The sequence below is a fragment of the Stegodyphus dumicola genome, chromosome 1, assembly GCF_044657685.1.
Source record: "Stegodyphus dumicola isolate Sdum_Otavi_A_Nest chromosome 1, ASM4465768v1".
Taxonomy (NCBI): Eukaryota; Metazoa; Arthropoda; class Arachnida; order Araneae; family Eresidae; genus Stegodyphus; species Stegodyphus dumicola.
In genome coordinates this window covers 277,163,330-277,179,627 of record NC_140768.1, presented here as the reverse complement: position 1 = coordinate 277,179,627, position 16,298 = coordinate 277,163,330, and the positions used below count along the sequence as shown (strand labels likewise).

The 16,298-nt window shown below is 32.8% G+C and overlaps 1 protein-coding gene across 7 annotated transcripts in view; it reads left to right on the top strand.

The window, feature by feature from the left end:
- The window catches only part of LOC118189934 (neogenin-like), a 482,712-nt gene extending 470,047 nt beyond the window's left edge, over nt 1-12,665 (top strand). For all 7 annotated transcript variants that reach the window (XM_085807362.1, XM_085807356.1, XM_085807346.1 and 4 more), the window contains one exon: nt 6,743-12,665. In XM_085807362.1, the coding sequence (XP_085663488.1) occupies nt 6,743-6,841 (99 nt within the window). In that variant the 3' untranslated portion in view covers nt 6,842-12,665. The remainder of the gene's footprint in view (nt 1-6,742) is intronic.
- Nucleotides 12,666-16,298: the final 3,633 nt, after the last annotated feature.

Here is a 16,298-nt window from a genome sequence, read left to right as displayed (position 1 = left end):
TCAGAAAACCGTTTTTCATTCAATGCTTTGTATACTGGACTGCTGAAAATATTGACTGTTGAAAAATATGAGATAAAATGCTGCTTATTCTGTTTTGATTTTTGGACACGCAACACGCACATAGCAATCATCTTATTCTGACGTGCATGTCAACAGAAAGAATTTCCTTTGTTTTTCCCTCGTCTTTATTAACTAATGGCAAAGAGGTTTGTATATTTTGAATTATGTCATCCACAAAGCACAATTTTGATTGGTTATTGCTTTCTGATGATGTTTTCATTTGTTTAGGATGTGGTTTTGGCAACAGTTTTTCATTCATTATGAGATAAAATGCTGCTTATTCTCTTTTGATTTTTGGACACGCAACACGCATATCGCAATCATCTTATTCTGACATGCATGTCAACAGAAAGAATTTCTTTTTTTTCCCTCGTCTTTATTAACTAATGGCAAAGAAGTTTGTATATTTTGAATTATGTCATCCACAAAGCACAATTTTAATTGGTTATTGCTTTCTGATGATGTTTTCATTTGTTTAGAATGCGGTTTTGGCAACAGTTTTTCATTCATTGCTTTGGATAATGAACTGCTGACTGTTTTCTCTTGAAAATATGATATTTATTGCTAATTTTATTTATAGTATGTTTTAATTATATAAAAAGTTTTGCATGATTTTTAGGAAACTAAGTTCTTAACTTCCTTTATACCATTTGAATTCTTAAGATTTTGTAACAGTGTAAGGATCTTAAGTTTGACTAAGATTTATTTTGTTTTAAAACTTTAATGTCCTCTCTTATTTTCTACTTCCGGCCAGAAAAATGCATTAAATTGTTTATGAATGTTGTACTTGCTAACGCTTAAGTATTTAAGTAGTGGCTTTTTGCCAAGAACAGAGTTAGATGGAGAGAAAGTGAGCCTCCTTGCCACTGTATTTCACGCGCTTTCAATCAGTTGCTGTTCGCCTTTAAGGCCAGAGGTTTAGTCCTCTTGATATCTAAGATGTACATGTATATGTAATAATCTGAAAGGCCAGTCTTAGTGTTAATCATCTGTGTAAAGTATTCAAAGTTTAGCTCTTATTTAAATTTAGTTAGTTAGTAGTTCTTATATTTTTACGTAACCACAAGTGGTTTGTATCCCAAAGTGCGGGAGCACCTGTAATATCATGGACAATAAAGGGTAGTTAAACACTTCTCACCTTAGTCACCTATTCTGCAATTCCACAGAACATAGCTTCCAATAAAAGCTCACTGTCACTGTTTCTCATTCAGGACATTAGATGTTTCCTAAACAGATTCGACGATCACTCAGTCCTGATAACGGGAAGTTAGCTAATTTATTTATTAGAATAATTAATATTTGTATAAAGGAATACTGCTTATTTCATTGTAATTTATATATATATATATATATATATATACATATAATACTTTTTTTGGGGGGTAAAGTAAAAATTCTGTGCAGTTTTTAAATTTAATGTTTGGTGTTCCCTTTAGGTAGTTTCGCAGTATATTTAAAAGCCAGACAAAGACTAGCTGCATAGCAGCTAGTAGAACTATAAAAAAAGATATTTGATATGAAATGAAAGTAAATTTTTGAGAAAACTAATTCATTAATTTTGATCAGTTCACATGGTAGAGTTTGCTTTAGTTCTCTTTTAAAATTAATTATGTTCATTTTAATGTAAGATATATATATACACAGAGTAAGAAGTCCAGGGTCCCGAATTGCTGGTACTTCGGCGATTCCATATTTCGGAAATTTCTGGATTTTAAGTTTAGGTTAAATCTAGTATAATGACATGGACATGGCTGCATTGCAGCTTTTGAGTTTTTAGGTTAGATGGGAAAATACTAACGCTACATACACATAACTACTCAAGGGCCGATAGTGAGTGATCCTGCCCAATATCAATACAGCATCAACTGACGTATTTTTCTTGGCCTCCCTAGCCAACAGGTGTTTGAAAGTGACATGGAGGTATATCTGCGGAGAAAAATCGCATTTGCATTCCTAAACTTTTTTTTTCCTTATTTTATTTTATTTTTTTTATTTTATTTTATTTTATTTTTTATTTTTTTATTTTTTTTTTTTTTTTTTTTTTCTATTTTATTTACGTTTGGCTGTTGGCCCATAGGCCTCAATTCTTTCTGGATACTGGATGTTAGGATTTCAGACTTTTCATTGTATATAATTTGGGAACGTTGTGAAGTGTATTTCTGTGTGTAGAAATCAGAACATACAAAACTTTCATCTCATGAATTTAAAGTGCAAAAAATTAAATACTTTTAAAATAAATTGTTTTTAGGCTTGTTTTCTAGAAAATGTGCAGTTATGATGATTTATCATATGAGTGATTTAAAATTTTGGTACATGTGACAGCTTTTTTTTTTTTTCTGAAAGGGGAAATGAGAAGGGAAAACATCTATTATATGTGAGAGATTAGCCTTAAACCTATTGTTTCATTTACCATTCATTTTTGAGAAGTAATTTTTTTTAAATAGAAAATAATCATGTTTAATTTTTTTTAAAATATACTGTTATGGAAATAAAAGTTTTTATTATAATCCAATTACAAATACACTGCTCGACATTGAAAATGCAACACCATGAAGGAGTGGTCAGAAAGTGATGAAATTTGAAACAAAGACAGAGACAGCAAGCAGAAATAAGTGATTGTTATTTCAAAATGATAGTCAGAATACAGAGTGAGAACGGCGTCGGCTCAGTAGCATGTAGGACCACTGCGGACAGCGATGCACGAAGAAACACGTCTAGGCATAGAGTCAATAAGAGTGCGGATGGTGTCCTGAGGGATGGCTCTCCATTCCCTTTCAACCATTTCCCACAGTTCGTCTTCTGAACGAGGCAGGGGCAGAGTCTGCAAACGGCGTACAATCTCATCTCACACATGTTCAATTGGTGACAGGTCAGGAGAGTATGGTGGCCAGGGAAGCATCTGTATATTTTGCAGAGTATGTTGGCAGAGTATGTTTGCAGAGTATGTTGGCAGATGTGTGTTCGGGCATTATCCTGCTGAAAAATTGCATTAGGCAGTCCCTGAAGATAGGGGATTGCCACCGGCCGCAGTACATTATCCAAGTATCGTTGGGCCATCATAGTGCCCTGAATATGAACTAGAGGTGACCTGGAATCGTAGGCAATAGCGCCCCAAACTATTATGCCGCGTTGTCGCGCAATGGGGCATTCCACAGTTACTGCCGGATTAGATCTATCTCCACGTCGACGCCACACACGTATGCGGCGACTGTCACTGGACAAACAGAAGCGTGTCTCATCTGAGAACACGATGTTTCGTTATTCTGTCATCTACATCGCTCCAGTCCGGTACCATTCTAAACGTTGCTGTCTATGCTGTGGGGACAATGGAAGTCTTCTTAACAGATGCCGTGAGTGCAGTCCACGTTCAACCAATCGACGGGAAATGGTTCTGGTCGACACGGGAACATCCAGGGTATCTTGCACATGCTGCAGAATCGCGGTACATGTGACTTGCGGGACTGCCACCGCTTGTCGGCGGACGCGTCGATCCACGCGTGCTGACATCACTCTATCTGCACCTGCACCCCTTCTTCTTCCCATATTTCCTTGTTCCAATCATGTTCGCCATAGCCGATGCACCGTGCTCGCATCCGTGTGGGTATCAACTGTGATTTGACATAAGGACCAACGCGCCTTTCTCCGTTTGATCACCATACCCCTTGTAAAATCGTCTATCTGCTGGAAGTGCCTTCGTTGATGGCGGCCTGGCCATTCTCTCCTATTACACGTATCCTCCGGAACAAAAACCAACTTTCTTCGATAATTCGTCTGGCAGAAATAACGACACGAATATTGCCTATTCTGCACGTTCCTTCCCTTATATCTTACTTCACATCGGAGAGCTCCGCATTTCACATCATTCGCATAACTCATTGATGTGCGTCTACTCTAAAATTTGCATAAATTTCTGGCCACTCCTTCTTGGTGTTGCATTTTCAATGTATATTCGTATAATTTGTTAGATAAGCACTATGAAATGCAATATCCATACAAAGTAAATAAATCAAGTTTTAGTAATTGTGAGTGAAAATGCTATTGTCATGATATTAAGAACTTACGCCTTTATTTAAGACGTAGGTGCCCTTGTAATAGTATTATTGATATGAACTTAAGCAGTCATATGATTTGAAAACAGAAGAATTTCCTACAACACATCTAATTTTTCCTGGTTGAAAACCCCTGCTCTAATATTCTTCATTTATTGATTCTCATCATTATTTTCGTTTTTTCTGCTGTACAGTAATTTATCATTTATAATTTCTCCGGCCCCAGAATCATCCAAAAATGTTCCAGTCATAATGATTTATATATAAAAATTTTCATTCAGATATTTCTTCATACAGTGGGTGATCAGTTAACGAACATATTCTGTTCCAAGATTATATTCGCTATCCGTATTGTTCGTTAACCGATCACCGATTTACCATATATGTTAATGGGAATTCGATTAATTCGTTCTGGAGATCCTAAAAATTAAATTTTAAAAAAATGTCATGTACAAGTATAATTTCTTAGTAAGTTTATTTATTACAAATATAATACATACATATAGTCTTACTTATTACAGTCCTTTTCCTTTCTTTGGGTGTTAAAGAACATGTCCAATGTCCATTGTTTTTCTCTCTGCTTCAGGACTTTCAGGAAATGATTGATAGCAATGCCATTGTAGAGATCAGCAACTCTATTGACATCAGCTTAGTTTGGGTGCCATTTTAAGACCGTTGCTTTGACATCTTCCCACTTCTTCAAAAGAACTTTAATGGCAGATGTCGTAATTGCTCCTCTTTCAACTTCCTCTTTTTCAGAAGGAAACACATTTTGCTGAGTTTCTTTGTGTTCTTCATTCAAGATTTCTTGGAGTTCTTCTGCCGTCAAGTCACCTTCATGTTCCATTATGAGCTCTTCAATGTCATCCTCCTTCACCTCCAATTACAGATCTCTCACAGTTGTTACAATTTCATCCATAATTTCAGGATTGTCAGCCTGATCACCTCCGTCTCCTTGAACGAGGGATGGACACAGCTTTCGCCAAGCAGAAACCAACTGTCGTTGAGTGATTTCTGACCGCGCCTTTTCAATAAGCCAAATAGCTTCGAGAATGACAAATTTTTCTATCCAAAACGTTTTTAAAGTCATTTTTGAGGAGAATTGGCATGCTTCAAAACATCGCCGAAATAGCGTACAAGTGTACAATTTCTTGAAACCTGCAATAACCTCTTGATCCATTGGCTGAATCAGTGAAGTCGTATTCGTAGGTAAAAACTGCACTGTCAGCCAGGGAAAGTCTATCAGCAAATTATCTTCAAGGTCCTTTGGGTGCCCTGGTACGTTGTCCAATAGCAGCAATGCTTTCAATTGGCAAGTCATTGGTATCAAGGTAGTCCTTGATGCTCAGGGCACAAACTTCAAACAGCCACTCTTTGAAAAGAACTTGCGTGACCCATGCCCTCTGACTCGATCTCCACATGACTGGCAGTTTTCTCTTGATTGTGGAATTTTTTTTTTTTTTTTGAATGCTCTAGAATTCTCAGAGTGATAAACGAGAAGTGGTTTCAGCTTCATATCACCACTAACGTTAGCTCCCGAAAGTAACATCAATCGTTCTTTCATTGGTTTATGCCCAGGAACACTTTTCTCATCTTTCGTGATGTGGGTACGGTTCAGCATGCGCTTCCGAAACAAACCAGTTTCATCACAATTAAATATTTGTTGTGGACAATACCCTTCTTTTTCAATGAATTCTTGAAATTTGAGATGGAACCTCTCTTTTTTATCTGCACTAGCAGACTCATCATGCATGCCCACGTTTAATGCCAGATCTCCTTTTAAACTTTGCAAACCAGCCAGTGATAGCCTTGAATTCTAGATTTTCGGATGACGAAACTGGAGTTTGTTCTTTCAATTTCTCAAAAATTTCTCTAGCCTTCTCTTGAATGATGGCCATACTAGTTACATCTCTCTTCATCTCCCATTCATTTATTCAAACTAACAGTAAACTCTCCATTTGTTTATGGATGGCACTTCTTTGCTTCTCACATGTATTCCTTTAGCGGCTTGAGCCTTCTTGATGATATCTTTCTTAGCTAGGAGTGTGCCTACTGTAGTCCAGTTCAAGCCGTACTGCCTAGCAGCATCAGTCATTTTTTGTCCACTATCTACTTTAGTTATAAACTCTTGCTTTGTTTTTATGGTGAGCACAGTTCTTGACACTCCACTCTTTTTAAGTGCCATAATATTGTCAGTTTTTCAGGGTTTTTTTGTAAGGCGTTTAGACAAGCACATACGAAAATCCACAAGGACAGAAACCAACTGTGGTACACAATTGACAAAGTGTACCGTACGCATTGTACGGTGCTGCCTCACTGCTACGTAGTATGAATGATGACGTGTCAGCGCACGCGCACATCCATTTTTAGGACGAATTGAGGACTGGTGTTGGATGTTCCGAGAGCCAAGAGGTTTTCGTTAGAATTAGTTTTGGCTCGTTATCCGAATACTGTTCGTTGTCTGAACACAAAAATCTTTCCTGAATGTGTTCGTTGTCCAATTTGTTCGCTGTCCAAACTGTTCCTTAACCGATCACCCACTGTATTTTATTCAACTTTTAAATGCTTAAAACATACGACGGATATTTTTTTATGAATAATGTACTAATTTCATTATTCTTTCTCCTCTGTAGCCTTCTTACAGTACTGAAGATCTAAGTGTAGAAATGGCAAATCTAGAAGGACTGATGAAAGATTTGAATGCCATCACAGCATCAGAATTTGAATGCTGAATTGTTAATAGCTTATTATGCCAATGATCATTATGATACTCAGTGTGCTTTTTATAGAAACAATGACTTTTTTGTGCGTGCAAGATGCTGCCATGTGAAATACTGCTTCATAACTACCTGTACCTGTGATTACAAATCTGGTTTGTTTTAATTAACAACTCATGTCATCTTGCATTTACTTTCACAAAGACTATTACCTTCATAAGGTAGATTCACTGTTTGTGATGCCAAACTTGAACATTACTTTTCAAGTAAGTAAAAAGAATGTACTATAAACATATTTATAATACATCATTATTCATACATTTGAAATGAAAATAATGAAACACTTCAATCATTTTTAATACTTTTTCTAGTTACTTTATAGCATGAAACTTAAGCCATGGAAAACATTTTAAACAAAAACTAAATGAAATAGAAAGACTAATTTATAAATTGGTAAGACCATTAAATTTGTATTTTAGATCTTGTTAAGATTTTGGATGCAAATGTGTAAGATATTTGAAATATATTCAGCCTCTAACAGAAATGAAAGCAGAACTTTGTTCTGATACACAACTATTTGATTGCAGTTTATTTTGTTTCTTAATATATAAGTTAAAAAAAGCAGAACTAGTATTCTACATAGTAGCGGCTTTAAAGGGGGATGAGGATGGATGACCATTTCGAGTGCCAAACCGAGAGTTTATTCAATACCAAATAATCAAAATTTTCTGAAAATATCAAACGAACATCTTTTCTGAAATCTTCTGTCATAATTTACCTATTTTTGGCTCATAGGCAAGTGTGACAAAGGAATTTGTTAGTAGGATTCCAAATTTAGTAAAGCTGGCTGTGAATCTCCATTTCCCATAATGCTGTCTCAGAGAATATCCACAAATAAATTATTAATTAATGTCATAAATTTAACTTTTTTATTAAATGCAATCAGTCTGATACTCTGTTAATCAATTACCCACCCTGATTGCGTAAAAATTTCATTTAGTGTTAAAATAGGAAACAATTCATTTGTAAATATGCTGTTTCTAAGTAAATAGGAAAATGTAATGTGCATGACACTGGTTAAAATTTAAGCAGTTGAGATGTTTTAAGTTTTAACTTTAATGGTAGGTAAATTCATAGCTAAAATAAGATAAAAATCTAGCTACACTTATGCATATTTAAGAAATTTTAAAAGGTGGCTACATTTCCGTAAATATTGATGCATAGACATGCATAGTTAACTTTAGATTTAAAGATTTGCCTTGAACCAGTTACATTGGGAAAAACTAAAATGACATTAAAAAATATACAATGGAAATTAAGAATTGTATACTCATATCAAATCTTAATAAACTGAAGATTTTTTTATACAAATCAATGAAGGAATTTCGAAAAATTGATTTACACAATTTATTCTTGTTAAGGAAAAAAAATCAGATAATACAAATTAGATCTGAATTTGCATCAATAGGGTATAATATTCGATAAAGTATTTCACTTTCCAAAATCTCTGTTTCAGTTTGAAAATGATAAATTATTTCATATTTCTTTATGATTCTTGTACATACTCTGTGACTAAAAAAACATCCACAAGTGGATGTTTCTATATGGTCTCCGTAGAAAAAAAAATTCCAATTAGAAAAGTATTTATTATGTTACAACGAATTAAATATTTCTTACCATAACATGCAAAATTTGGAGCTATTTGGGAATTAATTTACTGACATGGTTAACTTTCCAATGCCTATTACCAAATAAAATTTTAAAATGATCACCGAAGTGAGAGCAACTACAAAACTAAACTTTCTCGTTTTGGCAAATTTATACTTCCATATTGTGATTGCATATGTAGCTGACATCTTGAAAATGTTAGGTATATCTTTGTAAATTTTGCATTTACAATTGTGCAAATTTGTTCATTTAACTTGATAAAGTATAATGAATATCTCATTACCTGTAGTTTTCATTCTACTGAGACCATACGAAAAAGTAGATTTTTATGTACTTCTACTCACAGTGTTGAAACTGTTCTACACGTTTTGAAGTCTAGAATTATATTAAAGAAAATAAAAGCACACGTCTAGAATCGTAATTACGGAAATAAAATTGTTAGCCACCTTTTCTGAATGGCCTGTATAATCTAAAAACTGTCATAATAAAATTTTAAATAACCCATTAAAATTCTGAATTTCTAGAAATAATTTAAATAATGGCAGTAAATTTTAAAATAATTAAAATGCACATAATTAGATTTCAGCTTCAGTGTAAATTTTATTTATCTTACATATCATAGTTTTTAACACTTAGACATTAATTTTAACAAAAAGAAATATGATTAAACACAATTTAAGAATATATTGCCTTTTTTAATAATTACAAAACAAAAAAATTATTGAAAAATTATCAACAAAGACATAAAGTAAGAAATTTAGAATATATAAAATCTCTTTAAAATATATGCAGCCTCTTTTATGTTAAAATTACTGCCAATATAATGTTAAAAATTAATTAGTAAACATTAATGCAAATGACCTTAAACTAATTATATTACATTTATTTCTATGCACTAAATATATTTTTTACAATTAATTATTTAAAATATTATATTCACATTTGTCTCAGAAAATCTTCTTTGCTGAACTTAATGATCCCAAGATGTTATTTGTGCAATTTCTAATACTCATTCAATTCTGAGCCATACAAACATGAAGAACATTCAGAAAAGATGATATAAGCTTTATTTCTCAAAACAGCAATTCTATCCTTACTATTTAATTTCTACAGAAGTTCTTCGAATAAAGTGGAAAATTTTATGCAAAATGGTTCCTTAAAATTAAAATGTGTTTGTGTATATATTCTCCATAGGATAAAATTTCCAACTAATAATATACTTGTTACGCTTTAATCAATTACAAACAACAAAGTTCTGTATCTTTATATGCAAGATTCAAAGAGTTATGCTAATACTATATGTTTTTAAAATGTCAGTGATAAAAATGTATGAGGAGTGCTATTTTACCTGAAATAGAACCATTAATTGCCAAAATGAGCAACTTGCAACTGAATCTCTAAATATGCTCTCAGAAATCTTTGGTTGCATTGGTAATAGGCAAAGAAAAATGACCTGTCAGTAAATTCATTCTCAAATATCTCCATGAATTTTGTTCATAAAGGTACAGAACTTTCTTGCATTTTATTAAATCAGAATGAATGTTCTATTAACTGGAATTTTTAATTTACAGTGATAATAATAAAAGATGTGCTTTATGCTATAGTTTGAGATTTATCTAAGCTACTGCCACAATGTTGAAATGGTTTTCATGCCTTATTTTAAGATACTCTGAAAGTAAAGAGTTATCCATTTTATCCAAACATCCTATATAAATAATATTAAATACAATATACGCAGAGAACAAAAAGCTGTCTAAGTGGCAGAAGAATAGTAGAAAACTAAAATTTATCTTCTCAATTTCTCTCGTAGGTTGAAAAAAAAAATATTTCACATTCAGTAAAAATTGCAGAGCAATTAAAAATAATTCAGAGGGAGATAAAATGTAAAGACAAAACATTCACAACTTATTCTCATTTATAAATGCCAGATCTTCATCCAAATCTAACTTTAATATACTGATAATTTGTACATTCCTTTTGTTTCTAAAAACTACTTCTTGTTTAAAAATATTAACAATGTAAATTGAGTCAAAGGCCATCTTGCAGATGTATGCGATATCTAAATTCAGTGGATTGGAGGAACTAGGCTAATCCCCTAATATTTTAGGTAATGATACTTTACAGTATCTTTTTACTTATTATCACTTATTACTTTTTATTTACTTATTACATATTTTTACTTATTATTACATTATTTTACCTTTTTTTGAGAAGGCTTTACTGATGAGCTGAGATTGCATCAACTATAGCTAACGGACAACTAGTTAGTTTTCCTGAAACGAAATCATAGTGACACAGTAACTTTCATTTAAACTTTGGAGAGGAATTCAGTTAAGACAAGTAAGTCTCTCACACTTAAGATGACATATGCTAAAGCAAGCTGTGTCACTTTTATGTCACTGTCAGCTGTAAAGTATCACAGTGATGTGATCTCAGGTGCCTGTTCAGTGTATCTTTTATATTAAAAAAATAATTAATAATCACTAAATTTAGATCTACCCTTTGTATTTACATTGGTAAAACAATATTGGTACATTTCTGTCCAAAATGAACATGTTCTCAAAATGATCAGTTACAACCAATTGAGAAAGTCTGTTTTAGACCTGGTGCTATTTGAGAGATATATCATTTTATTAATTATTTAATATATTTGCTTATTAGAGTATTCATGAAAATAAAATTTTATTTATTATTTCAATTTGATTTACTTCCTCCTTCCAATTTTCACAGCTTTACTAGAGCGTTTGTTGTGCAATAGATGTAGTCTTCACATAAGAAAATATTTTGGGTTCAAACCTTGTGTATTTTTTTTTTTTTTTTTTTTAAATGGAGTAGTTCAGAAAATTACAAATTTTTAAAACTTAATTTTTCTTTCTGATAATGTATCTAAAACTGTTTATTTTTTAAAAAACTCTTTTTGTGAATTTGAATTTATTTATGTTTATCATATACATCTGCATGGTTTTTGTTAAGTACTGGTTATTACCATAATGAAAGAAATAATCAATATGACTGTAGAAAAACCCTTTCTGTAGAATCAGTGCATCTAAAAATATAGCAAAATCTATATCTTTCTTTGCTTGATAAAACTTTTCTTTGTGCTATTATTGCATATGCTATTTTTACATGTTTGCTTTTCAAGAAATGTATGATTTTCATTTTTATGTACACATGATGAACAGTTGTGCATCCAGTTTTGCATTTAGTTTAAATTATCTTTCTTATAGATACTGCTGCCAAAACTACACAATTATGCTATAATAATATATTTATGATAAATATTTTTTTCTTAAAATTAATTTTTTTTTAAATACTGATAAGATTAATTCATTACAAATCCTTATTTAATGTTCGGTTATTTGTAAAAAAAGATATTTAATTTTAATGAATGAAGGATAACTTTTTATAAAATTATGATGATCAGTACTTTCTTTGTACTTTTTGTAATTATAATGTAGTAACTGAGTAATTTATCATTATTATGAAAATGGAATCAATATTTGATTGCCAAGCAATTTTCTACAATTTTTTTATGAACAAGGGAAAATAATCAATATTAAATGGTAGAACAAATAGATTTCTTATAATGCATATTTTTTAATCCACATTTATTAAAAAAAATTAGCAAAACATTTCACAAATAAATAAATAAGATAAAGAAATAAATAAATAAAAATAGTAGAACTGTAATATATGTGTTAAATCAAGATACATATTGTAAAAACTATATAGAATAATTTCAGTAACATGCACTGAATAATATGTAACAAAATACGTATAAATTAATGTATATAAAGATATATTTCTAAGGTAACATTTGGTAACTCATTTAAAACTGGTCAAAGTGACAACATTATATATGTAAATAGATCAAATAATTCTAAATATATGCTCCAACGAATGCTTCATTTGTAAAATAATCAGTCACATTTCTTATCAGCATGTATGTATACAGTGTTCAGTTTATGTACAGTTAATGTTCTTTCTCATTACAATGGGCTTTTGTGTCACATTTTTATGTATTGCATAATAAGTATAAAGTTTAGGAGATGAAAGAACTCCTTTTTATACAAAATATTCAATTTGTATTTATACTAATGTGAAACTATATGCTAAAAGTAAGAGATATACTTCATTCAATTTCTTAATAAATGCCATTTGAATCTGTAAAGAGCTTATTTATTTCTATTCATATTGTAATCTGCATTAAGAAGACACATTTTCCATATTTCATGAACAGATTTTGCTTAAAAATTTTTAAAAATACACTAACAATCCACCATCACATGTTAATGCATGGCCCAAAAAGATTAATCTGACAGCACAAATTAATACTTAAATGATACTAGTTTAAATTGTAATTTTACTACTTAAAGCTGTTATGTATGCTTCATATTCTGGATATAAATATCAACTTCAAATAGGTTATGAACAGCATGAATCTGTAATTATGTTACTTACTATAATGAATAAGATAAAATTTCAGTTACGTGCTGCTTGCAAGCAGCACATAAGAGACAAGCAGATCTCAACACCCTCCCATGACTAATGCCAGAGAGGAAAGACATATTGCGACTCCAGCCCTGCAAAACCGTACAACCACATCACGGGCCATTAGTCAGGAAATCGGCATGTTTGCAGCATGCCCAGTATCAGCTTTTAAGGTGCGTCGACATTTGCAGGAGCATGGACTATCAACAGGGTGACCATTCCTCAATGGTCTTATGCACTGTTAATTATTTTAAAGCATTTATCAACTTAATATCAGAATTTATGATTTTTATTAAAACACTATGATATAAAACTGCAAACACCTCTGACTGACAAGGCCATATATATATACTTATATATTGTTGCGAAATGCCCAGCTGTAGTAAGATAACTTCCCCACAAAGTGAGTTTAAAGTTGCCAGAAAGTGGCAAGGAAAGGCAGCCTTGCCATATTTTTGCGATATTTTGTGCGAAACTGCCCATTTGATGTCATGCCATAGACGGAGCATGAACATTCCAGAAAGATTTCTTGCCAGTTTTCCCAAAAGTAGGTCAAATGTCTGTACGTGGAGTAGCAGTTTTATCGTCAAGAGTATCTTGAGTGCATTGGAAGGAATGATATGACGAATGGCAAAAACACATGAAAGGAAGAAGTTGGGATATGCAAATGATTAGTATTTCAGCACATTTAGACGACATCTGAAGCACAGCATAAGTTGTGTAGTGGATTTCTCATTCAGAAAATGCTTTATAAGGTTGGAGTTTACTCAGAATATCATGTTATGCCTCGATAAGAAATGGAAATGCTTACCAGCAAGTTTTGAAATTCTATAGAGGTAGAATCATTGCCTGTCGAAAGTTAGATTTTCGTTCCGTGATATCACCGGTCAACATCCAACCACTGTCATGTGAATATGAAAATCGATGGATTGCTGAGGATCATACTGAAGCCAAGCAGATCTCAACACCCTCCCATGACTAATGCCAGAGAGGAAAGACATATTGCGACTCCAGCCCTGCAAAACCGTACAACCACATCACGGGCCATTAGTCAGGAAATCGGCATGTTTGCAGCATGCCCAGTATCAGCTTTTAAGGTGCGTCGACATTTGCAGGAGCATGGACTATCAACAGGGTGACCATTACTTCAGCTTCCCTTGACAATGCAGCATAAAGAGAGACAAGCAGATCTCAACACCCTCCCATGACTAATGCCAGAGAGGAAAGACATATTGCGACTCCAGTCCTGCAAAACCGTACAACCACATCACGGGCCATTAGTCAGGAAATCGGCATGTTTGCAGCATGCCCAGTATCAGCTTTTAAGGTGCGTCGACATTTGCAGGAGCATGGACTATCAACAGGGTGACCATTACTTCAGCTTCCCTTGACAATGCAGCATAAAGAGAGACAGTGACTTTGGTATGCCAAATGACAAAGCTGGGTACAGGAGAGTCAAAATGTTGTTTTTTCACACAAGTCCCGGTTTTACGAGCAGTATTCTAATGTATACGTGTCTGGGGTGTCCGAGAAGACCGCAAGTCGCTTGCTTGCCTTCTATATCGGCATAGGGGCCCTGCACCTGTTGTGATGGTTTGGGCAGCCCATTGGGTACACGACACGCACATCTCTAGTTTGGATCAATGGTATTTTGAACACAGATGGGTACATTTTTGACATTTTATGTGCAGTGGTTGTGCCCTATCTTCAAGGTCCATAAACACCATGTTCTAATAAAATTATACAAGACCACATGTTGCACATTGTGTTCTGACCTTCCTCGATACAGAGGATATTCAATTGCTGCCTTGGTCTGTACGCTCTCCAGATTTTTATCATTGGATCAGACTAATCTGTAATTATTTCTTTTAAATTTAACTTTTTGGAAAATTTTTCTTTGATCTTTTTTGAAAAAGTTCCTCTCCCAGGTCATTTTCCATTTTCCTTGCTTTTCAGGAGAGTGGAAACCTTGTTCTTACTACGATTGTTAGATCTTTGCTGATACAACATTGGCTGGCATATTGCCAATTTTCTCAGTGATAAGTAATGTAGAAATTTAGATGTTATCCTTCCCATACTCATCTCTCTAATTCTGAGTAAATCAGTTCAAATGACACATGCATATTAGTAAATTTATTAATATCTTTCATGGTTAGATTTCACGGTATTATAGACTTTAATGAGAAGATATGGTATCATTATCTTTTTTTCCCTTATGCAGAGCAACTACAGTAAAGGAAGTACATAGTATCACAGCATATCCATTCAAATTCTCTTTAGTAATGGACAACGAAAGTGTTTGCAAACCAAAATGATAGGCAGATAATATGAAAATATTGCACCATTATTTACAAAATACTGTTGTAATAAAACTTGTTTTAAATATACAAAGTTCAAATTGCAAGCTATTACTATTTCTCATATCGCATGAAGGTGTAAAATACAGAATGGCATGCAAATTTTACAGAACAGCTGTATTTTTAAAGGTTACAATACCAAAATTAAACAAAACTGCCATGGCAATTTGCATAATTATAAATAGTCAACAGGAAGCTGGTGTATGAATAAATTTTGGAATTGTAATGTCAGATGGTGTTATATATAAAACTAGAAGTTCAGTAAGTCTTTCTAAATGATAAGAAAGATCATTAATAGATATTTAATGAATTTCATTCTATATTGCAGCCAATGAAATAACCACTAAGAAATATTTAAATAATTAGAAATACAGTAACACCCCGCTTAACTTGGGGTATACGTTGCATCAAAGTAGAGCATAATATGAAACAGTGTTAAATGAGGTTCTCTCATCATGTAAATAATGGGGTTTGGGGAAGATGGGTAGAAAATTGGTCAGATATTTTACCATTCAATTTATGTTTTTTATAACAAAAAACCAAAATTTATTTCTTACAAATATAGAAACATAATAAACGGATATACATATAAAAATAAAATTCTAGGTCAGTATGTTTTTATTTCAGATCATTCAGTCTCTTCTGTATTTCCAATTTTCTGCCTTTTTATCAAAAAGGTATATAATGTAATTTGCGTTTTCCTTTTGCGCTCTGTAACAAGTTGTTGTAAGTGGATAAAGCATCCATAACACCCCGTCTTGCCTTTGAACTCCTGTCAAAATTTGGGTCATTTTCAATAAATTGGTTTTCAGAAACGCTGTTCAAAGTTCTTTTTGCTCTTCTTCAGAATCACTACTTTCAATATTTTTGTGTTTTTCTTGGTCCACTAATTCCTTGAGCTCATCATTAGAAAGACTTGCTGCTGTTTCTTGCACTATTTCTTCGACATCTTCCAC